Source organism: Macrotis lagotis, chromosome 1, assembly GCF_037893015.1.
Source record: "Macrotis lagotis isolate mMagLag1 chromosome 1, bilby.v1.9.chrom.fasta, whole genome shotgun sequence".
Taxonomy (NCBI): Eukaryota; Metazoa; Chordata; class Mammalia; order Peramelemorphia; family Peramelidae; genus Macrotis; species Macrotis lagotis.
The window spans coordinates 33,112,327-33,136,894 of NC_133658.1; the positions used below are offsets into that span (position 1 = coordinate 33,112,327).

Here is a 24,568-nt window from a genome sequence, read left to right on the forward strand (position 1 = left end):
TCCCCTCCTAACTCATCAGGTTCCATCACTATGCTGATGGTTCCAGATCTCTCTATCTTGCCCTTGTCTTTTTCTCCTGACCTCATCTCATATGTCTATTGGATACCTTGAATGAGTGGCTCCCGGCTACTTCTTGGACCAAAAGGAAAGTCGATAGTTTGGCATTTATATGCTTTTCATGGGGCAGCCAGGTGACACAATTGATTGAGTGCTGGGCCTGGAATCAGGAAGACCTAAGTTCAAATTCAGCCTCCAACATTTATTTGCTATATCACTTAACCCTGTTTGCCTCAATTTCCTCATCTGTAAAAATGAGCTACAGGAGAAAATGGCAAACCACTCTGGTATCTTTGCCAAGAAATCTTTGAATGCAGTCGCAGAGAGTCGAATAAACTATACACAACCTCTCTTTCACAGCCTGAAACCTTCTGATCTTCCCAGTCTTCTTAAACATGACTCCCCTCCACATACTCCAGTCAGTTCTCACTATTTCCTACTCTCTGTAAACGCCATTTCATCTCCTCTCTCCATGTGCTTGTCTTGGCAGTTCCCCATACCTAGGATGCATTCTCTTTTCACTTTTGCCTCTCATCAAACCTTTTCTTTTTCAAAACTCAGATGAAGTTTGAGAATGCCTTTTGGTGCTCTCCCCTCCAAACATATTTTGTATTCACTTTTCTCTCTTCATGTCATTTCCCCCAGTTGATGATAATAAGCTCCTTGAGGGCGAGGATTGTTTGTATTTTGTTTTTGACTCTAGTTGGTCTTTCTGAGTTTATTGTATGTTTGCCTTCTGCTCACAGTCCACATTTCAAACAATCCTATTTTCTGCATGTGGAATTCCATTTCCTATCTCTATGTCTTTGGACAAACCATTCCCACACCCCCAAGGGAGAGGAAAGAGTCAAGAAAGCCTCCAAGGTTTGTGTTCCTGGTGACCTAAAAGGATGATTCTGCCCTCAACAGAAATTGGGAGTCTTAGGTTTGAAGAAAATCCAATGCCACCCAGACTTGGCACTGACCACCAATTCTCTTTGGACTTTCACCTTTGAATGGACCTGGTTCATTAACCACACCTGTCCCCATTTTTCCATCTCAAGTAATGCCCCAAGAGGAGGCACTTAACATTTCCAAGTTCTAAGGGTAACCTTCATATGGGGAGAGGGTGCGACATACTACTGCTCCTGACTCTAGCCCCTCAACCACACATCCCCACTCTGGTACTGAGGAAAGAGGACCTCAGTTCAAATGGCATTTTCTTAGTCAAGTTACTTCACCTGCCTGATCCTCAGTTTCCTCATCACCTTAGAAAACTTCAAAGCTCCCCTCCATACCCATGACTTTATCATATAACCTAATATCCATTCTTGCATCAACTCTCCACCCCCAACTATGGTAAACTTTCAAACACATCTTTTCATAAATTCCCACACAATCACATAAATGTGAGTTAAGTGGGCAGTAATTAGCATCCCTCACCCCAGATTCAAACTTGACCTCAATTGTATTTTGGCATTGAGAATTTCAGTTGAAAAGTAGCCAATTATCTGGTTAAAAAGTGTCAAGCCTGGGTCATCCTCCCATTCCCCATCAAAATATATGCCATTTATTTTTTAATATAATTGGAGAAAGGGAAACATAAAAACGGAGGGAATTTTTATTATAACCACAGCTTCCATCCCCAACCTTATTAACTTAAGTTTTATTCATCATTCCATAGTTTTATTAACATGGGCGCTTGGCAACATATTCCTTTATTACTATGGGTAATGCATACCTATGTATGTGTATATAGCTTACATATGTATACACATCCACTCACATATATAGCCATAAAATTTGACCTCTTGGCTAACATTCCATGAATTTTTCTTAAAAGCAAAGTTTCCATGCCATCAAAAACATTTGGAATGCTTTCCTTATGAGATCTGATAATTTTCTATAAATGTAAGTTTCTAGATTTTCTATAAATGCAAGTTTCAAGAAGTCCTTGGGAAGGAATCTACAAGTATTGGGAGGGTGGGAAGGGAAGGTATGGTATGCAGGATATTAATTTTAAATTTGCTCATTTCCAGGAGTTGGTGTCTTAATAGTTCTTCCAAGCCTTCGAAATCCACAGGATTATGTCTATCTTTGAATGCACAGTTGCCTAAGATCAGTGGGGAACAAACACCCATGAGAGGGTCTATGGACTTAGACTTATTCAGTGGTGGAAGATGACTTGCTTCTCCTACTCTACCAAGCAAGTAATGACAGCTCTGTCTCACATTTGGCCAAGAAGGAAAAAGATGAGAGATAAGCTGGCAGACTCTTTGGTTTTGAAACTCAGATCTAATTCAATACGTCTGGGTCATCAGTTCTATCTCTCCAGTCAGAAGACTTTGCTAGCTCAGTCTATCAACCCTCAGATTTTCATGGCCATACACCAGTTCCCCAAAATTCTTTGTTGAATTCAAACCAGGAAGGGAATATATGAGCATTCTCTGTATCCTCTACAAGGGTAAACTGAGCATTTTCTAAGGACTGGGTCTTCCTTGGTCAGTGCCCCCCAATAGAGCCATATTAAAGAAGCAGTGTGGAAGACAAGCACAATAATACACCAAGGTGATTGTTTCTGTTGTTTGTTTTACAAAAACGGATCTCCTTATCTCCCTGAGGCTGGAAGTGCTATTTGTGGGCCAGTCCTGCTACTGTTTGGTACAGGAACTTTGACCTGCTCCATTTCTATGCTGGACTATTTTCCCCCTTGTTAATATATCCCCCTACAGTTTAGAACCATTAGCCTCAGCCACCCCAATAGCAAGGATTACAGGTATTCATCACCATGCCCAGCAATAATAAACTATATATATATATATATATGTATATATACATATATATGTATATATACATATATATATATTGAAGCTCCGAATTATTGCCTTTCAGAAAGCAATTTGGAATTATGCTTTTAAAAAGTGAATAAAAGGACCATGCTACTTGACTCAGAGACCCCACTGTTAGTATTAGGCATATACAGCAAAGAAACCAACAGAAAAAAGAAAGATTCTAAATATTTCAAAATATTTATAGCAGCGCTTTTATGGTAGCAAAGACCTAGAAATCAGTTAAGGAATGCCAAAAACAATTGTGATACATGAAGGTAATGGAATATTACTATATCATAGGAAATGATGAATACAAAGAATTCAAAGAAACAGAAGACCTACAGATGCAATGGAGTAAAACCAAGTTAACAACACACACAATGTTTGCAACAGTGCAAACAGGATGCACCAAAAAAACCCTAAACTGAACATGATGTCATGATAATAATAATAATAACCAAGACTAATCCCAGAAGAGAGTTGAGAAAATGTGCTTCTCTCCTTTCAATGAAAAAGAGGGAGACCATAAGTGAGGGCCCAATCTGGTTGATGAGTTGGTTAGTTTTGCTGAACTTTTTTTCTTTTGGTTTTTTATCTTTGTTCCAGGGCTCACTGGGTAGGAGAGGAAGGAGAGATGGATGTGATATAAAAAGGGAAAGCATCAGAAAAGGGAAAAAAAAAAGCACTTTTATTGAATCCAGCCCCCAAACTTCCCACAATAGCAAAGACACAGCTTTTCAGTGCAAATATTTCATTGGTGTTGTTGTAAGGCAGCTTATTTTAAAACACCATTGCCTCTGACCTAAAAATGATCATCCCAGAGAAGGACAAGAGAAAGGAACATGGTGAGATTGAGCCAAGGTCAATGTGTGATTCATGAGGAACTCTGGAATACAACAGAAATTAAGGCTAGGTGGCACAGTGGATAAAGCACCAGCCCTGGAGTCAGGAGTACCTGGGTTCAAATCCAGTCTCAGACACTTAATAATTACCTAGCTGTGTGGCCTTGGGCAAGCCACGTAACCCCATTTGCCTTGAAACCCCCCTCAAAAAAAGAGAGGTTGGTTATGGGACAAAAGCAAGAAATAATAATAACATTTATACAGTGTTTTAAGTTTTGTAAGACACGTTGCTTTGGTATCTCACCTGAACCTCACAACCACCTTGGGAAGTAAGTGCTATTATTCTTATGTTACAGATGAGGAAACTGAGGCAGACAAAAGTTAAATGACTGATACCCTCATAATTTTAGGGGGAAAGTAAGGAAATTTTCCAAAACCTGGAGATAACTACCTGTAGACTCTTTGGAGTACATGGATAAGAGTCATAAAATAAGTATGTCTGCATTATAGAAGGAAATCAATGATTCAATCAGATCACTCATGCCTTTCAGTATTACAATGTATACGCCTCCAGAGGTAAAGGTCAAGCTGCCCTATGCCATGGTCAGATCACTCTGACAGTTTGGTATTCAAGGTGGTTTTAGGTACCACATTTCAGAAAGGATGTTGATCAATTAGACAGTGTTCAGAGAGGGCAATCAGGATGATGAAGAGCCTTCCGTCCAGGCCATATAAGGATCTTTCTTTCCTTCCTTGTTTCTTCTTCTTGATTTCCTTTCTTCTTTTCCTGTGGTTCTTTTATTCTTTTTTTCTTCTCCGTTTCCCAGATCTAAATCTGGAAGGGATCTTTCAGATGCCTTAGAGGGCATCAATTCAAAGCATCTCCCTTTACAGATAAGAACACAGGCTCAGATAGATAAAATGACCTTCCCAAGTGACTAGTCAAGATTTGAACCCATGTCCTCTGAGTGCCAATCAATACACCTGCGCTTTTAGATGCTTTCTTTTTAGAGACAACTTGTTTTCATGATGAATGAAACCTTTCTTTCCGAATGAATCTTTCCTCCTTTCATACCTATCAAATCACCCTTTATAACAGATAATGAAAAAAGAGAATAAAAAACATAGTTCCACAAAATTAACCAACACATCACCCCAGACAGACAGTGTAGGTCATACTTCTCACTCATTGTCCCCCTCCTCTGCAAAGGAAAAAGAGAGGAGTATTTTCTCATCTCTTCTTTAGGATCAAACTTAATCATTATAATTATAATTACAGAACATCCAGGTTTTTTTAATTTTTTTAATTCTTTCATTTATATCAACAGACTTTTATTAGGCATCTCTACCCCTTCCCTACAATAAAGCCCCTAAATCTGGTGCCCTAGACTACTTGTAGTCCTGCCTTGAGACCCTTAGAGAAAATGTCCTTTCAGGCAAATTAATCCCTACCCTAGAATCTCCTAATCTCCAAAAATGGGTCATGGAAGAGTATCTCTTCCTCTCTCCAAGGTGGTACTTGGTCCCCAGCTCAAGCCATTTGCAGCAGAAGAGAAAGTTCAGTCCATCTTGATGTCCAGGGTCAGAAAAGAGAGAGGGGAAGGGTCCAGGGCTGATAAATTTACAAGGGCAGGGGAGGGAATTCCGAGCTTTGACCTTGACCCCTAGAAGTGGAGAAGATAAAAGCAGAAGAGTTGCAGGGAGAGGGGAAGTGAGAAATGCCCATCCCCAAACGCCTCCACCAAAGGGACCCAAAGCTTCCTGAGGCTCTGGCTGGCTTGGGTTTGCTTTCCTTGGTGACCACATGTTATTTTCTTCCAGAGATTTCATTTTCTGGAGGGAGCTGCCCTTCTGACCAATAGGGCAGAGATGCTTCAGTCACCCCAACAAAGTCTGCTGCGCTGCCCCCCGCCACCCCACTGAACCTGGAGCCCCTGCAAGATCTGCATCTGCCCTCTGCCGGCAAGAGTCCTCGCTGCAGGAATGTGCTCTCCACGCCTAGCCGAGTGGGACCAGAGATGGGCAAGGCAGCACTTCCCCTTACCTGGCTGAAGGTGAACTGGAGAGCTGCTGGAGCCCTCACCAGCCCAAGGGCCCTCAGGGTTCAGTCGGGAGGAGAGATCCTCTGAGCCCCCTTGTTGCAGTTAAGTGCTCTGGGTCTCACTGTTCCCAGAATCACAGTCTTAGAGGGCACCTAAGACAAACCCTTCATTGTTACTGAGGAAGTAACTGAGGCCCAGAGAGATTAGTTTTCCCAAGGAATGTAAGGAAGCAGAATCAGGATTCAGGATCCCCTGGCTCCAAATTCAGTACTCACAGGGCAGCTAGGTGGCTCAGTGGGTAAAGCACCGGCCCTGCAGTCAGAAGTACCTGGGTTCAAATCCGGGCTCAGACACTTAATAATGACCTAGCTGTGTGACCTTGGGCAAGCCACTTAACCCCACTTGCCTTGCAAAAAGCCTAAAAATAAATAAATAAATGAAGATGAAAAATGAAAAAAAAAAATAATACAAATTCAGTACTCACGGGGTCATAGGGTATAGGGATAAAACTAGAAGAAATCATACTGGCCGGCCCCTTAATTTTCCAAATAAGGAAAGTGAGGTGCAGGGAGGTCACATGACTTTCCAAGGGTCTCAGAATCCTACTTCAAATCTGAGTCTGTGATGCAAACAGAGAATGCATGGAGTCAGTTGAAGGGGGTTTTAATCCAAAATTTAGAACCTCTCTAACCCCAGGTTCCTCCTCTATCTCTTTGTATCTCTCACTCTGGTCTCACTTCACAAAGAAAATATGAATTTAATCCATGTCATCTACTGATTTCTCCCATTTCCTTTCTTCTTTCCTCTTTTTTCTTTCTTTCCTTCATCCTTTTTTTCCTTCTTCCTTTCCTTCCTTCCTTTCTTTACTTCTTCCTTTTCTTCCTTCCTTTCCTACTTTCTTCTTTCCTTCCTCCTGTCCTTCCTTCTTTAAAAATTGTTTATTTATTTAAGGCAATGGGGTTAAGTGGCTTGCCCAAAGCCACACAGCTAGGTCATTATTAAGTGTCTGAGGCTGGATTTGAACTCAGGTCCCCTGACTCAGGGTCGGTGCTCTATCCACTGCACCACCTAGCTGCCCCCCCTCCTTCCTACCTTCTTTTCTCTTCCTTCCTTTTCTTCCTTTCTTTCTCCTTTCTTTCGTTCTCTCTCCCCCTCCTGGGGTTCACCCTTTTGGTGCACAACCTACTGTTTTGAAATTAGATGGGCTTTAGCCCCACAGCAGTTCAATAGATGCACCGGCCTCAGCCTCCCCAGAAGCAGGGACTGGGTGGGGGTGGAGGGTGGGCAGGGACCATCACAGTCATCTTTACGAAATTTTAAAACAGGGGAAAGTAGTGAGACTCTTTCCGAATGATAACTAGTGGCCACTTCTTAGGAATTCTAAAGTTGGATGGGGGGATTAGAGGATTAGTCCTGGAAATTAGAGTGATACAATAAGAAGAAGAATGCTTATCAAGCCATGGTTCCAACCTGGGGCCCATAAACACCTGAAGGCATCTGTGGAAAGAGTCCAGGAAGTCTGGGCATTAAGTCATTAAATCACAAAATTTCATATATTTTGATAATTCTATTTCAATAGAATTCCTATAACCTGGTATACTGTATTTTGTGCATTTAAAAATAATCTTCTGAGGAGTCCCTAGGCTTTCTCTGGCTGCCCTGGGTCCATGACCCAAGAAGCTCTGTTCCAGAGTAGTGGGAGCTGAGTTCTAATCCTTTCTATAAACATTGAAGGAGGGGGCAAAGCAAGGGGGAGGATGTTAAATGAAACTAAAGAAAAATCCTTTATTAAACCATATGCCCTGATTTTGGGGTTAGAAAACTATGTTCGCCATATATAATCCTAAGAAAACAGAGTGGGATTTTTGAGCCCAATATGCTGCATCTGTGCTTGTGTCTGGCACATCCTTTGGGGCTTCTGGCCTAGTCTCTGGCTGCCCATTTTTTGCCATAGACTGGCCCCCCCTCTGCCCTCCCCATTCAATAATCCCCTGTAAACATCTCCCTGGCTTCCTTTAGGTCCCAGCTAAAATCTCTTCTCTTCCAGAAAGCCCTCCCGTCCCTCCCCATTCCAGCGCTCCCCATTGCCAGTTATTTCCAATTTGCCTTGTATGTAGCAGGTTTGTCCATCTCCATGGCTTGCTGTCTCCTCCTGGGGAGGGGAGAAGGGAAGGGGAGGGGACCTTCTGCCTGCTTGTATCCCAGGCCTCAACACAGGACATAGAAGACATATAGGCCACCTATGGTTATCTGGTCCTAGAATGGCCTGTGATCCAAGTGGATCCAAGAACATTCCTGCCCCAGAGACTGAGTGGCCCTGCAGCATGGATGGCCCAGAGGTCCTAAATAACTAACATTCACATAATTTAAAGGTTTACAAAGCACTTCACATGGATAATCTGTGATTATTATCCCTGTTTTACAAATAAACAAACTGAGGCTGGAAAAAATGTGGTACCTTGAACAAGGCTGCATATCTAGCAAGTGTCTGAGGTCAAATTTGAACTTGGAACTCTCCTAACACCAAGTTCACTCAATCCACTGCACTACCCAGATGGCTTTGGGTCTCTAATAATCTCCTACTGTGGCCTGAAGACCATGATGCCTAAGGCCCCTGGGGCCACTCCTGTTCACAAAAACCTCAACTCTTGGCTCAGATGGAGCCTCACTGCCTTGGCCAGCTTACCTCACCTATCTGGAAAGAGCCAACCTAAACAGCCTTGGAGACCTCCCTCCACTAGCTCTAAATCAAAGATCTTTGAATCTCTCTGCTATCCCTGCCCAATTCTGCTTTATCAGGTCAATTCTGGTATCATGTGAGGGAAACCCCCTAACTTAAAGGATCCGTCCCAGCCCCCCAATTCTAGCCCCATGTTGGGGAAGCCCCCACATGAAGGGGTCAGTCCTAGCCCCTTGGGTGGGTGCTAGTCATTGTGGAGAGGTCAGTCCTTGCCCCATGGGGGGTACTCTTTAGAGTGACCATGCCCTTGACTTGTTTTTCTGCTTTCTATATCTTTGGGTGACTATGACAAGTCACCAAGCTTCTCTAAACCATACCCCAAAAAGTCCGTGATCATACTTCAAGCTAACCCACTTCTTCTGAGATTTCCTTTCAGAACCCTTTGTGCATTGGGAAGATTATTTGGTAGCTGTATGCAGGGCAGAGAGGGAGAGAGGGAGAGTCTGGAAGGAGAGGGGAGAGTCTGGAAGCTGGATGTCTAATTAGGAGGTGATAATTATATAACTGGGCAGCTAAGGGCATAGTAGACAGAGCACCCAACCTGGAGTCATGAAGACCTGAGTTCAAATCCAACCTCAGATACTTCTGAGTTGTGTGACCCTGGGCAAATCACATTAACCCTGTTTGCCTTGATTTCCTCATCTGTCCAATTGTCCTGGAGAAGGAAATGACAAATCGCTTCAAAATCTTTGCCAAGAAAACCCCAAACCGGGTCATGGAGAGTGGCAAGACTAAAACAATGAAACTATAGCATATAATAGTCATATAATCAACCAGGACCAAATTCAACAGAAATTCTATAAAATACATGTTTATTTCTTCTCCCTCATTTCCACCTTCTCCCCATCCAATCAGTGGCCAAATTTTCCTGTTTCTGCTCCCTGTTCCTGGACTGCCCAGAAGGACGCCTGAGCTCTGAGGCATCCTGATTGTGATCCTAGACATGTCACTTCACCTCTCCTGATCTGTGAGATGCAGAGCAGATGTGGGCCTGTGTTGATGGAGAGAAGCTCTGTACACAAAGGACAGATGTGATCAAACAAACCCAAAAAACAATTTTGATCAAATACAAAGTCCTGAGTGAACAGAGGTCAAGGGGAACATGAGCTCCTATAATCCCCCTTTCTTCCTTTTTTTAAAAATGCTTGCTTTCATCATTTTTTATTTGTTTGTTTTTTGAATTTTTTTTGCAAGGCAATTTGGGAAGGGGGGAGGTCAAATGACTTGCCCAGAGACTCACATCTAGTAAGTGTCTGAGGCCAGATTTGAACTCTGGTTCTCCCAATTCCAAGGCTGCCTCTACCTTTAAAGCTCACAGAAACAAGACATCAAAGAAGTGAGTAGACTTCTTGTCTCATCTAATAGAATGGAAGGTCCTGGAGGGTAGGGACCATAATTATTTTGGTCATCTCCCCTCCTCCCCGCCCCCTCCCATGATCCTATCATGTATGTTTATTGAGTTGTGGAAAACTAATGAACTTTGGACTTGTTACATACTTTCGGCTTCAACTTGCTCATCTTTAAAAACAAAAGGACTACGGGCAGCTAGGTGGCACAGTGGATAGTGCACCAACCCCGGAGTCAGTAGGATCTGAGTTCAAATTTGACTTCAGGCACTTAATAATCACCTAGCTATGTGACCTTGGACAAGTCACTTAATGTTATTGCCTTACCAAAAAAAAACAAGGACTAGAATAGATGCCTCTGAGATCCCTTCCAACCAAAAGTAATTGGGAAATGTCTAACAATCTGCTCTCCTTGGATACGTGTATTGTGGGGATGTAAAGCAGCATATACATTTAAATTTAGTCTCCATTACTAATATTTTCTCCACCAATTTCTTAAATCGAGGCAATGAGCAAAGCAATAAATCAAGCCCTGATTTGTTGCTAGCCAGTTTTTGAGGTAGAAAACTCACACTGAAACTTTAATGATTGGCTCTCCTGAACCAACCTAAACTGGCTCCAGCACACTCTGCTTCCAATTCACAAATTCTATGATTCTGTGAGTTCAAGCTGTGATTCTTCCATGTTCTGACTGTGTCCAGACTTGAAATCTGGAAGATAGGAATTCAAATCTTACCTCAAATAGCCACAAGCTGTAAATTCTTGGTCAAGTCACTTAATCTCCTTGTGCCACAGTTTCCTTATCTGTAAAAATGAGAGTATTGTATTAGATGAAGCTCCTTATAACTCTAAATCTATGATCCTATATAAATGAATTTAAAAAGACAAAATGTTAAGTGGCTAAAATGTGCAGGGCCTTGTGTTGGGGCTGGAGGTAAAGCAAAGTGTAGATTAACCTTGAGGAGGCTACAGTCTGGTGCAGAGTTGTGGCCCAATCATAAATGCCTGTAATTTATGATTAACACATTTGAGGGTGGGTGGCTGCCAGATCCCAGCTTGTAAGAGCCAGGCCAACCTTGACATCACCAAGCCTGGGAACTTCTTTTCTTTTCTGAATCTGTGTTCATGAATTTGGGCTTTATGTTTTTTTAATATTTTGATGTCTCTCTCTTTTGATGCAGTTTGGTTTCTTTTGTAATCTTATTTGTTTTATGTATTTAAAAACATGAGGTTTCCTTGGACAGCCAACAATGCATACTCCCCTGGTGGGCCACTTGCTCTCTCTCATAGGCCAGACCCCTCCATGCCCATGCCTCCTCTTAGAGGGCCAGATCCAGGCACCAGTCAACTCCAGATTCATTCCCCAAAATATCCAGAAGCCCTGGCCAGAGCCAGCCACCTGACTGGGCTGGGACAACAGACAGCCCTGAACTAGGATTCAGGCCACCAGAAACTCAATCTTCCAGGCCACAGGTGCCAGTGATGTCACCCTCTGAGCAGCCGCTCCGGTTTCCTCCCTTGGACTCAGAGACTTGGACAACTTTTACAGATTCATGACGAGCCAAAGGATATGTGGGAAACCATGACAAGTTCTTCATCTGACCCAGACCACTTTATGGATGGTGAAGACTTCATCCTCGGAATGTGGCGGACACATCATGGCTAAGAGGCTGACCTGTTTCAGAGAGGACGCTCCAAGCAAGCCCCCACTTCTCCCTGGCTCTGTCCCCTAGCAGCTCTGGAGCCAGTCCCATTACAAACATGCGGAGATAACATTCAGGGACCAGAACCTGTGTCATCTCAGTCAGCACTCCCGGCATCCGGCATCCAGGAGGAGTCTCTGGCCGATCAGCATAATGGATCAACCCTTTATTCGCCAGCTGGCTCAGAAATGCTTCTGCCTGGTCAATGGGAGAAAGGCTAAGGGGTTCCTACCAATCCTAGAGTCACGAGGATGCCCACCAAAAACATTCCTGTACTCACCTGGGCCCTTATTTGGGGGGGGAACCCAAAATGCAGGCCATGCATCCTCCCTGAAGGATGAGACTTGCCTCTACCTCCACCCTCCACCTCTTTCTAAGGCGAAAGATAAAGTATTCTCTCCTCGCGACTAGAAGCTCCTTCCCCTTCCCTTCATACGGGAACTCACAAGCTGTTTTCTGTCAGAGGCCCTTTTAGCTGTCCTATGTTTTTAAATACATAAAATGAATAGGATCATAAAAGAAACCAATTTGTATTGAAAGAGAGGCATCAAGAGCTCAGGTTTGGAAAAGTTCCCATCAGGGAGCCCCTCCCACAGGAGTTCTGCCTTGTTCTCTCCATATGGTTCACATCTATAAATGAGTTATTACGTATTTGAAAGATAACATGGGGGAGGTAGAAAACAGACCTAGAAGCCACTAGGACCAGCTTCGAGGTCTGGGCAAGTCATTCAAGTTCCCGTGGCCCCAATTCCAAGATTAGAAATGGCAGAACAATTGCCAGTGTCTTGGGAAATGGGCGTTTCCTGGAGCTTTCTATATCAACTAAAACATAGGGCTAGTCTAAATATATGCACATGTGTATACACACACACACACACACACACACACACACACAGACTCATCAAAGCTGACATCAGACACCTAACTAGCCATGTCCCCGGGCAAGTCACTTAACCTCTCCCAGACTCTTATTTCTCCATATATCAAATAGGAATAGTAGCTACCACACAAGGCTCTTACAAACATCCCATGGGATGACCCGAGTGAAACATTTTGTAAACACTATGTCATTACCTAACAGGAGCTTACAAATAACATTGCATATGTACCTAATGTTTCTGTTTATACAAATATATGTATAAATAAACATTTGACTTCATTCTGGCTCAGCTCCCGATCCATGGTTACCCTACGTATTCAACTTGCCCGTGATAGGAGTATCCTCTGCTCCTCTTCCCACTCCCTTTCAGACATTCATTTGTTTTGTCTTCTCCTGCTAGAATGAGTAAGGTCTTAATTTCTTCTGTTTGTATCTTTGTATAGTACCTAGCATGTAATGATAATGTTACAGTATTATATAGCAAAGAAGTAAAATGTCTTCTGGCTTATAGATGGTGTATCCTTCTTCCATGGGGATTTTTACCTTGGTGTCCGAGAAACTAGTCTTATTTAATATTCTGATAACCATATTTCAATATATTTGGTTTTCCTTGTATCCCATCTATTTCAGTTTGTGCATTGGGATGGAGAGGTTTCCTCAGACTGTCATTGGGGTTCATGGTCTAAAGAACTAAAGACAGAGCCAAGATGTTAAAATGGCAGGAGAAAGTAGAGCTCAGTTCCCACTACTCTAAAATAGACCAGACTGAATCCTGATTAGGAAACCACAAAACTTTCTAGTCCATATCAACATAGAGAAACAAAGAGAAGGGTCTGTGAACCTTGGGACAGGGTCTGAACAGGGACAAGCATCATGGTGCTTTCCAGTGCAGGAAGAAGCTGTGACTGGAAGCAAGAAGAGTTCCCAGATTGAGCACAGGGGGCCAAATGCGTGTAGGGTGCAGGAAGACACACCAACTAGAAGCTCTACCATGTTCTACCCAATTCTGGGTCACAGGTCCAAGGCAGACAGAGGAGGGACCTGGGCACAGGGGTGAGCTTCCAGAATGAGGAATGGTTCTGGGACCCCAGCTCTGCTCTTAGAAGCCATGGGCAGCCATGTGGTTGAGCCTAAGACTGGAGCGGTGTCTCCCTTCCAGCCTCCTTTCCCAATGAAGCTAGCAATGGAATAACCAGAACAGGGATTCCAGATCAAAGGAGAGTTCAAGCCCACAGGTATGATGATAAACTTTTAATACTCAGTCCTAAGGGAGAGTGGTCCAATTCTACCCCAGAGCAGACCATTTGGATCTTCATCTGAATTATCTGAGATTCCAGATACATCCAAGAAAGTAGAAAGACCAGCCCAGACGCTCCCTCCAGAAATGTACAGATCCCAAACTTAACATGGACTCCAAAGTCAGGAAGTAGCTTGGAAGAACAAACATTCAAAATGAAATCCACCATCAAAAGCTAGTTTGCTATATCCAATCAAACTACCAAAAATTATTATATAGAACTAGAAAAAATGGTAACAAAATTCATCTGGAGGAGCAAAAGATCAAGACTATCAAGGGAATTAATGAAAAAAATGTAAAGAAAGGTAGCCTAGCCATACCAGATCTAAAATTATATTATAAAGCATTGGTCATCAAAACTGTTTGGTATTGACCACGAAACAGAGCGATGGATCAGTAGAATGGCTTAGGTACAAAAGAAGCAGTAGTAAATGACTTATAGCTTCTGACAAAAACTGGAAAACAGTATGGCAGAAACTAGGCATAGACCAACATCTCACCCCCTATACCAAGATAGGGTAGAAATGGGTACAGGATTTAGAATAAAGGGTCAGAAAGTGAGAACAAGGAATAATAGAGCTGTCAGATTTATGAAAAAGGAAAAAAATATGACCAAAAACATCATAAATTGCAAAATGGATAATTTTGATTATATTAAATGTACAAGTTTTTTGCCTAAATAAAACCAATGCAACCAAGAATAATTCCCCCCTTTTTATAACAAGTGTTTCTGATGAAGGATCTTTTAAAATATGTAGAGAACTGAGTCAAATTTATAAGAATATAAGTCATTGCCCAATCGTTGACTATTTAAAGGCAATGAACAGGCAGTTTTCAGATGAAGAAATTAAGCTAACTAGAATCATATGAAAAATACTCCAAATTATAATCGATTAGAGAAGTGAAATTAAAACAACTCTGAGGTACCACCTCATGCCTATCTGATTGGTCAGTAGGACAAAAAAATGGAAAAAGATCAATGTTGGAGAGGATGTGGGAAAACTGGGAAACTAATGCTTTGTTGAAGGGCTTATGAAAAGATCCCACATTCTGAAGAGGAATTTGGAGTTATGCCCAATTGGCAATAAACCTGTGTGTCCCCTTTGATCCAGAAATCCCATTACTAGGTTGTTATCCCAAAGTGATCATAAGAAGGGGGAAAATCCACATGTACAAAATAGTTATAATAGCTCTCTTTGTAGTGGCAAAGAATTGGAATTTGAGGGGATATGACTGAACAAATTGTGGTATAGGAATATGACACAGTGCTATTGTTCTTTAAGAAAGCATAAAAGGGTGGACTTCAGAAAAGACTTGTATGAACTGATGATGAGTGAAGTGAGAAAAACCAGGAGAATATTGTACATCTTAACAACATCGTTGTGTAACGGTCAGCTATGATGCACTTAGCTCCCCTCAGCAGTACAATAATCAAAGATAATTCTAAAGCACTTGGAATGGAAAATATCATCCACAACCAGAGAAAAAACTTTGGAATGTCAATGCACAACAAAGCAAATTATCTTTCATTAAAAATATTTTCTTATGATTTAAGGGGGATAAGGTTTGCCCTCTCATGGTTTTTTGGTTCCCCTTTATTCTAATTTTCTTTCACAACATGATTGATATGGAAATACGTTTAACATACTTTTGCTGTCAAGAGGAGATGGGAGGAAAGAAAAATGTGAAATTCAAAATCTTACAAAAATGAATGTTGAAATCCTTCCATGTAGTTGAATAATAAATAAATTTTTAAGCTGTTATGGTAATAGTAATGCTCGAAACAGAAACACAGAAGAAAACAACTACAAAATATTTACAAGAAATTCCTCAACCAGAATCCTGGAAGAGATGAAGTAAGTGTTTTTAAAAAAGAGTTGCAAATGAAATAAGATTGCTAAAGGAAAAAATGGAAAAATAAATGAGAACTATGGAAGAAATAACTGGAAAGGGAACTTGACCAAATTTTGACCAAGCACCAAACTCCCTGAAACTAAAATGGACCGCATAAAAGTCAATGACCCCATGAGACAATAAAAACAATATCAAAACAAAGCTAAATCATTAGAAAATTAGAATAAGATTAGAAGCATAGAATAAAAGATAGAATATACACAAAATAAAATAGAATAAAGGTATCTCCTCATAAAAACAACTGGCCTAGCAAACAGCAATGAGAGACAATTTAAGAATCATTCAACTTCCAGAAAACTTTGCCTCCCTCCTCAAAAAAGAGCAATAACATATGTTCAGAAATATTACTTAAAAACTGTCCTGATTCTGCCCCAGAGCCAAGATGTTAAAATGGCAGGAGAAATGTATTTTCTATCCCATCTTCTAAGAAGAAAGAGACAAAATGGAAACAAAAATAAAAGAAACTGAAAATGCCTTGGAACATCATAGTTCAAATTCAGAACTTCTAGGTCAAGGAAAAAAATATTGGGAGCAATAAGAAAGAATTACCAAAGAGCCACAGGGAGCATCACACACAATTTAGCTGCCACTACTATAAAGCTAGGAATATGATATTTCAGGAGCAAAGGTTATAGGCTTACAGACCAGAGTAACTTATGCAGAAAAACTAAATATAAGCCGCCATGAAGAAAAAAAAGAGACATTGATGAAATAAGAAAACTTCCAAGCATTCCTGATAAAAAGACCAGACCTACATAGAAACTTTGAAATACAAACACATGTATCAAAAGAAACATTTATTCAGATTTAATCTCTCCTGTCTTCTAGCTGCCTATCAACATACCCATGTCTCCCCAATCCTTAGAATGCTCACTTGATTCAACCATCCCTGAGTCATTATCCTAGGTCTCACTTCCCTTTCACAGCTAAACTCCTTGAGAAATCAAAGCTGAATATAATAAGGGTCTTCCACTCCTTTCCTCTCATTTACTTCTAAAATTTTTCCAAGTGAGGCAGAGGACCCAGGCAGCAGCAGGGTCAGATTATACAAACCAGGTAGGAGTTGGCATGGAGTAGTCATAGCTGGGGAGGGAGGGCACAGGTGAGGATGGAGTTCATGTGTTCAAGCAGAGGTCAAGATTCAGGCCCAAGAAGTCCATGTGAATGACCAGTCCAACAGAGAAGTATGTATTAATCACCTAGTGTGTGACAACCTGGACTGAGTACTAGAGCTAAAAAGATCAAAATGATCCATCTCCTGCCCTCAAGAAAATTATATTATAGCTGGGGTTGGGCTTAATGATAGGGAATGGACAATATGTACATTAAAGAAATAGATAGATAGATAGATAGATAGATAGATAGATAGATGGATAATAGAGCTAATAGATGATAGACAGAGAGTCAGACAGATAGATAAATGATGGATGGATGATAGATGACAGATAGATGATAGATAGGTAGATAGATAGATAGATAGATAGATAGATAGATAGATAGAAAGATAGAGAGATACAGATAAACATATAGATATAGATAGGATATACACAAAATAAATGGCAGTGCCAAGAGTGTATTTCTACCCCTATTTTAATCAATCACCAGAGTAAATGAAGTATTAAGGAATTTTCCTATATAATTTTTAAAATCCTTCATAATCTGGCCCCAATTATCTTTCCCAATATATTCCCTTTCCTAATTTTACTATCTGGCCCAACTGACCTTCCTTTTCTTTACATGTGATGACACTGATTTTCCTTTTTCTCCACACCTGGAAGGAACTCATGCCTCACCTGTGAATCTTTAAATTCTTAGTTTCCTTTAAAGCTCTGCTGGAGAGATAACTTTCTTGATTCCACCTGCTAGTGCTCACCCCCCAGCCCCATTCAGTGTAGCTGACACTAAGCATCCTTTCTGCTCAGGGGAAGCGTTAGCAGGTTGCCCTGCTTCCCAAAATCAGATGGGATTTTGTGAGTGCTAATTATTTCAGGATACCTAGTGTGAGGGTAAACATTTAATAACCAGTTCTCCATTTTTTTTAGGTTTTTGCAAGGCAAATGGGGTTAAGTGGCTTTCCCAAGGCCACACAGCTAGGTAATTATTAAGTGTCTGAGGCCAAATTTGAACCCAGGTCCTCCTGACTCCAAGGCCAGTGCTTTATCCACTACACCACCTAGCCGCTCCTAGTTCTCCAGTTTTAAAATTGTATATAGTACTTATTTGTAGGTTGGGCAATTTAGGGTTCTGGGCCATCTCAAGATCTGAAGGGAGATGGGGTTCAGGTAGTGTAAGACTACCTGAGTAGACTACCTTGTCTCCCTGAGGTATCTTGCTGCTTTGGCTAGGCCAGCTTGGGGTTGGCCCCTTCTATGGAATGCTCTCCTCCCTCACCTCCACCTCCCAAAATCCCTCCCTACCTTCAAGGTTCAGCTTCGGGACCCCTTCCTAACAAGACCCTTCCTGGTACTCATGTCACACTGAGATGACTTTACATGAATCTCTCTGGGACTGAATCTATGCCCTGGAACAACCCAAACTTCCTGTCAGTTTGCTATGGTACCCCCTGCAGCCAGGTGGGTTGATGGAGAGAGCACCGGACGTGGAATCAGGGAGACTGAATGCGAATCCAGCCTCAGATACTTATGAACTGTGTCCCCTAATCTCTCTATGTCACAGTTTTTTCTCATTTGCAAAATACTGGGTTTTGGTCTCTGGTTTCTGGGGCTCCATCCTCCTATAAAATGGACATAAAGGGGAGCAGAGCCAAGTTGAGGGAGTGAAGGCAGGAAATCCCCCAGACCACTCCAAATACCATTAAATAACAACTCTAACCAAATTCTAGAGTGGTGGAACACACAAAAAGACTGAGTGAAACTATTTTCTGGCCCAAGACAACTTGGATGATCTGGGATTAGAAAGGGCCACTGGGGACGAACCCATTCCAGCCATCCAGGAACAGCCTGGGTCCCTGGGAGCACCTAGGTCCCATGGCAGTGGGAGCAGTCTCCAAACTTCTCAGCCAAGGATAACTTGGAAGGTCAGCGAAAACTCTGCCACACCAGAGTGAGAGTGAGCCCAGGCCAGCACGGACATCAGAGCAACCCCAGTCCCAGAAACTAAGAATAGAACTGGGGAGCCCTCCAGAGCACTCAGACCATGGAGGGCAAGGGGATCAGGGAAGCCTGCACAGGTCTCTTTGCTCTCTCTGAGGCAGGATTCTGTCACCCATATTCAGATCCAGGGTGTAGTCTGGACCCCAGTCTCAGGAAAAGGAGCTTTTCTGCCATAGCAGATCCAGGAACCTCCTCACAGTGCCAGAGCAGAAGGGAGGGCTTGTGGTCACCCACAGACCAGAATACAGACCAAGAGAATGGTCAGAGCTCTCATAAGACCTTGAAGGAATTGAGGTCCCTGGACTTGGGACAGTGTGTCCTCCAGCCTGGAAGCAGAGCGCACCTTAACAAAGAACTAAAATCAAGTCATAGGCTAGGAAATGAGTAAACAACAGAAGGGGAAAAAATCTGACCAGAGACAATTACTTTGTTCCTACAGAGGATCAAAATACACACTCAGAATTGGTCTCAGACTATGAAGAAGCTCAAAAAAAGACTTTGAAAAAGCAAGTAAGGGAGGTAGAGGAAAAATTGGGAAAAGAAATGAGAGTGATGCAGGAAAGTCATGAAAACCAAGAAAACAGTTTGGTGTGGTAATACTGAAGAAGATAACATCATAAAAACTAGTTTGGGGGTCTAGAAAAGCAGACCAAAAGACTAATGAGGAGAAGAATGCTTTAAAAAGCAGAATTAACCAGATGGAAACAGAGATACAAAAGCTCTCTAAGGAAAATAATCCCTTTAAATGTCAAAGGGAGCTAAGGGAAGCTGATGACTTTGTGGAAACATAAGAAACAATAAATCACATCCAAAAGAATGAAAACCCAGAAGAAAATGTGAGATATCTCATTGTAAAAACAACTGACCTGGAAAACAGATCCAGAAGGGGCAATTTTAAAAATTATTGTGCTACATGAAAGTCATGATCAGGAAAAGAGCCTTGACTTCACTTTTAAAGATTTTCTACAGGAAAATTACCTTGATATACTAGAAGCAGAGGGCAAAATAGAAAGTGAGAGGATCCATCAATCACTTCCTGAAAGAGATCCCAAACCAGGAATATTATAGCCAAATTCCAGAACTCCCAAGTCAAGGAGAAAACATTGTAAGCATCCAGAAAGAAACAATTCAAATATTGTGGCACTATAGACAGGATAACATAGGATTTGGCAGCATCTATAGATTAAAGGCTCATAGGGCTTGGAATATTATATTCCAGAAGACAAAAGAACAAGAATCAACTCCCCAGCAAAACTGAACAACCTCTCTCTCGAAGAAATGAACTTTTTTTTTGGTTTTTGCCAGGCAATTGGGTTAAGTGACTTGCCCAAGGTCACACAGATAGGTAATATTTAAGTTTCTGAGGCCAAATTTGAACTCAGGTTCTCCAGACTCCAAGGTTGGGGCTCTATTCACTACAGCACTTAGCTACCCCAAAAAGATGGACTTTCAATGAAACAGGGGGTCTTTCAAACTTTCCTTGTGAAATGATCAGAGTTGAACAGAAAGTTTAATCTCCAAGCACAGGACTTTGGTGCAGCATAGAAAGGGAGGATGGGAAGGACTAATTATGATAGATTTAATGATGTTGAACCACGTGTATTCCTGCATGGGAAGATGATACTGATAAATACTCATATGAACCTTCTCATTTATTAGGGCAGTGAGAAGGAGCAGATATGGACAAGGCAAAGGAAGGAGCTGAATATAATGGTATAGTATAAAGATGGAGTCAATGGACAAGAAAGAATACACTAGGAGAAAGGAAAAAGAGAAGTAGAAGGGGCTAAGATATTTCACATAATAAAAGGTTTTGCAATGGAGAGGAAGTGGGGAGGTGAGGGAGAATGAGGGAGCTTTCATTCTCATTGGAAGTGGCTCAGAGAGGAAACAACATAGACACTTCAATAAGGCAGAGAAATCTGTCTTAATCTAGAGGAAAATTGGAGTGGAAAGGGATGGGAGAAAGGGGACAGAATGAGGGGGAAAGGGTGGTGTAGGTGATAAAAGACAAGGAAGACTGTGGAGGGAGAGTCAGATACAACACACTTTTGAGGAGAAAGAGGGAGAAAGGAGAGAGAGAAAAGAAATAAATGGGGTGAATAAATAGGATAAAGGGAAATATAGCTGTGGAGAAAAAATATTGAAGCAATTTCTTGGAAGGACTTATGATAAAGAATGTTATACATCCCAAGACAGAGCTGATGGTATCTAAATAAAGACTGAAGCATAGTTTTTCTTTTCTCTTGCTTCAATTTTCTTGAAGTTTCTCTTTCTTATGGGGAAAGGGAGCAGGGGATTATGTTTACTTTTACATGACTATTGTAGTAATGTAGAAAAAATAAATGAAAGAAGACTGTTTTCCAAGAAAAATAGAAAGTATTTAATAAAAGGCTATTTGTGGCATAGCAGAACACTAAGTCTGGAGTTAAGAAGACCTTAGTTCAAATACACTTAATTAGTTGTGTGACCCTGGGTAAGTCACTTATCTGCCTCAGTTTTTTCTCTGTAAAATGAGAATAATAAGAGCATCCACCTTCTAGAATTGTTTTGAGAATCAAATGAGATTATAACATTGTAAACTTTAAAGAGCTACATAAATATTAACTATTACTATTAATAAATGGAATGTGTGCACAATGATTTGCAAATCCTGGAGCCCTATAGGTCAGTTATTATTATTAAGGATGATAAATAGTTAACTATGTTTTAACAGTTGTAGTCAGTTTGTGTTCAGGGTTGTAGGTTCTGCTTTTTTCCCCCCCTTTGATTTCCCTCTTTCTGAATATTCTGTCTTTTGCCATGGGTGGCCCTGATGTGAAACAATCTATTTAGTCATCTCTCAGCTGCTGAGAATGCAGCAAGCCTTCAATATTTGTACTCCCGTTAAATTAGACTGGTTGCCGAACGTAACTGAGCATTGAAGGGATCTGAAACCCAGTTCATTTCCTTCACAATGTCCTGGTGGAGGATTTCACCCCCAAACAGTGTCTTCAGATGTATCAAATGGTGGGTGAAAGAGCTAAAACCTTCTACAGTCTACTCAATGACAGAACAAAATGGTCCCATGGGATGGAGCCAGGCCAAGCTCTTTGCTACAGGTGGGGCAGAGGAGAGAAAGGGAAGGGAAAGAGAAAAGAGGGATAACACTGCACAGTTTGTGTCTGGTGGCACATGCCAACTGCAGACCACCCTGATCAGTCCTTGTGGTGAGTCTATGAAGTAGGGCCTGGGTTAAAATCTTGCCTTTTAGGTTTACTGCTTCTGAGGCACCATGCCTCATTGTCTACATTCATATTTTAGAGATGGGGCAGCTAGGTGGCACAGTGGATAAAGCACTGGTCCTGGAGTCAGGAGTACCTGGGTTCAAATCCGGTCTCAGACACTTAATAATTACCTAGCTGTGTGACCTTAGGCAAGTCACTTAACCCCATTGCCTTTCAAAAACCTAAAAAAAAAACATTTTAGAGATGCCTCTAAGGTCTCTTCTATCTTGATCCTAGGGTCTTTTTACATGGAAGGAAACCAGTAAAGTTTATCATGAGCAGAAATAATGTCCCATTATCAGATCACTAAAGGGATCTTCTTTCCTTGAGTCAGAGAGGAAGCTGGGACCAGGGATTTGGAGGGAAAGCAGGAGGGTCAACAGAAGAAGCTCACCTTTGGCCTAGCTTCCACTGGCTATCACAGCCTTGGCCGGCTTGTGGCTACTAACTAAAGGGGTTCATTCATTCCTGGCAAAATAGATGCTGACCAGCAGCTGCACCCAGCAGATGGTGGCAGAGAATGGCTCAGCACTGGCCATGGCTAGAGGAGAGGGAAGATTCCCAATGGGATCACCGAAGGCAAGGACCCATGTCCAATGGAGGTCAGAGCCCCGAGACCCTGGGGAGCAGAGATGCAGCATTCGGGGGAAGATCAGAGACCTGAGACCCAGGGGAGCACAGATGCGAGCTGCTCAGTCATGCTGGTCCTTCTCCACGTGAGCTCCATGCATGTATGAATACCCCTTCTTTTGTCTCCCTTGGTCACCCATGTTTGCAGCACTGGACCCACTTCACTTACATGCCTGGTCCTCTACTGGTAACCTATGAGACAGAGCAACCCTGTGCTGTGGGACAGTCTTTTCTTTAGATTGTTTGATTAAATTTCTTTTGCTTTGCACTAATGTGTATTTCTTTGGCTTAGTGAAAGTAAATACATCGTTGGGGGCTCACAAGCTATATTGCTGAGTGTGAGTGATGACCCACAGGGTAACTCTTTGGGGGGTCCACTGGTGGGATAATGAAGACTCAGGATGATCTATCTGCTGGTCCATAAGCAATCAACAAGCATTTGTAATTGATAATTATTAACATAATTATTAATAATTTATTAGTAGTAATTATAACTGAGCAGTTAGGTGTTACAGTGGGTAGAGTGCTGTGCCTGAAGTCAGGAAGGTTCATCTTTCTGGTTCAATTATCATCTCAAATATTTCCCAGATGTTTGACCTTGTACAAATCACTTAACCCTATTAGCCTCAGTTTCCTCATCTGTAAAATGAGCTGGAGGAGAAAATAGCAAGTCACTCCACTATCCCTGCAAAGAAAACTCATATGGGGAAAGGACCCAGATTAAAGTCTCTCTCAAGGGCTCTTTTCCCTGGTATATGAAAAATAAATGAGGGGGTTAGCCATGATGGCCTTTCAGGTCACTTCTAATGCTGAGTTCTATGGCCTTACAAAATATGCTTGTTATAAACATAGACTCAGAACTGTAGTGAGAGCTCAGAGAGGGAGATGTTGGTGTGCTGCCTCAGGAGTGTGGGTAAGCTTATTTTTCTAAGGCTAAGTCAACCTTTATAAATCAAAATTTTGCTCTCTGGTTTTAACGGGCGATGAAGAAGAAGAAATAGAATACTTACCTCTGGAATCTTGCCCTTGAGCTGAAGGGACATTGATACCTCCTTGGCCATGCAGTTGTCCTGGCCACCGGCCTGGTTTGGTTCTCTACTGTTCCCCAACTTACAAAGAGGCAAATGTAGCTCTCCCAACCAAACCTCAAAGTACTACATAAATGCTTGCTATGATTATTACAAGGATATGGGGTCATATTGAATAAAAGAGAGGTTTTAAAAAAAATTTCACAAGTTCAAAATATAACTAATATAGAAATTTATTCAACATGATTATACATGTATAACCTATATTAGGTTATACCAGGTTGCTTACTCTCTTGGGAAGAGAGGAAGAAAAATGTGGAACTCAAAATTTTACAGAAATGATCATTGAAAACTATTTTTGCATATAATTGAAAACAAATAAAATACTATTAAAAGTGAAAAAAACTTCACAAGAACAAGATGGGGAAGGGTTTTTGGAAGGTTGTTTAGGGACTTTAGTTAATGACACTGTTATCACTGGGCACCACTGTGATAAGGCACCAAGAAAGCTCATCTAGCAGTGTCCCAGGTGAAGGAAGTTGATGGTGTGGCATTTGTGGACCTTGTTCGATCTGCCCTGAGATTCTGTGTTTGGTTCTAGTCTACCATTTCAGGAAAGACAAATAAGCTGGAGACCAGAAGAGGGTAACAAGAATGTAGGAGGGCTTCAATATCGTGAAATATAAAGACAAAAAAACTGAGAGTATTTAGTCAGGAAAAAGGCAGGCCTTCTTAATCCTCAGCCTTCAGATATGTGACATTTTTGTCAGAGGAAGAGGGTCCAGATTTGGTCTGCTAATCCCAGAATGATGGGTTCATTTGTAAGGAAGAACGTTCTCAAAATTAGAACCACCCCAAAGAATAAGGGGCTGCCTTGGGAGGCAGTGGGGACCCTTTCCC

At 41.7% G+C, this 24,568-nt stretch overlaps 1 protein-coding gene across 4 annotated transcripts in view; it reads right to left on the bottom strand.

Annotated features, from left to right (window-relative positions):
* The window catches only part of TRABD2A (TraB domain containing 2A), a 174,553-nt gene that overhangs the window by 72,169 nt on the left and 77,816 nt on the right, over positions 1-24,568 (bottom strand). Inside the window, exons 2-6 of one of the 4 annotated variants that reach the window (XR_012470680.1) lie at positions 10,574-10,641; positions 6,277-6,370; positions 6,027-6,169; positions 5,754-5,903; positions 3,239-5,373 (exon numbers count right to left, since the gene is read on the bottom strand). Coding sequence is in view for 1 of the 4 variants with exons in the window: in XM_074196196.1 (XP_074052297.1) it covers positions 6,236-6,274 (39 nt within the window). In the remaining 3 variants the exon portion in view is untranslated. Of the gene's footprint in view, positions 1-3,238; positions 5,374-5,753; positions 6,170-6,235; positions 6,371-10,573; positions 10,642-24,568 lie in introns of those variants that run through there. The other 3 variants (XR_012470679.1, XR_012470681.1, XM_074196196.1) reach the window with 3 other exon arrangements.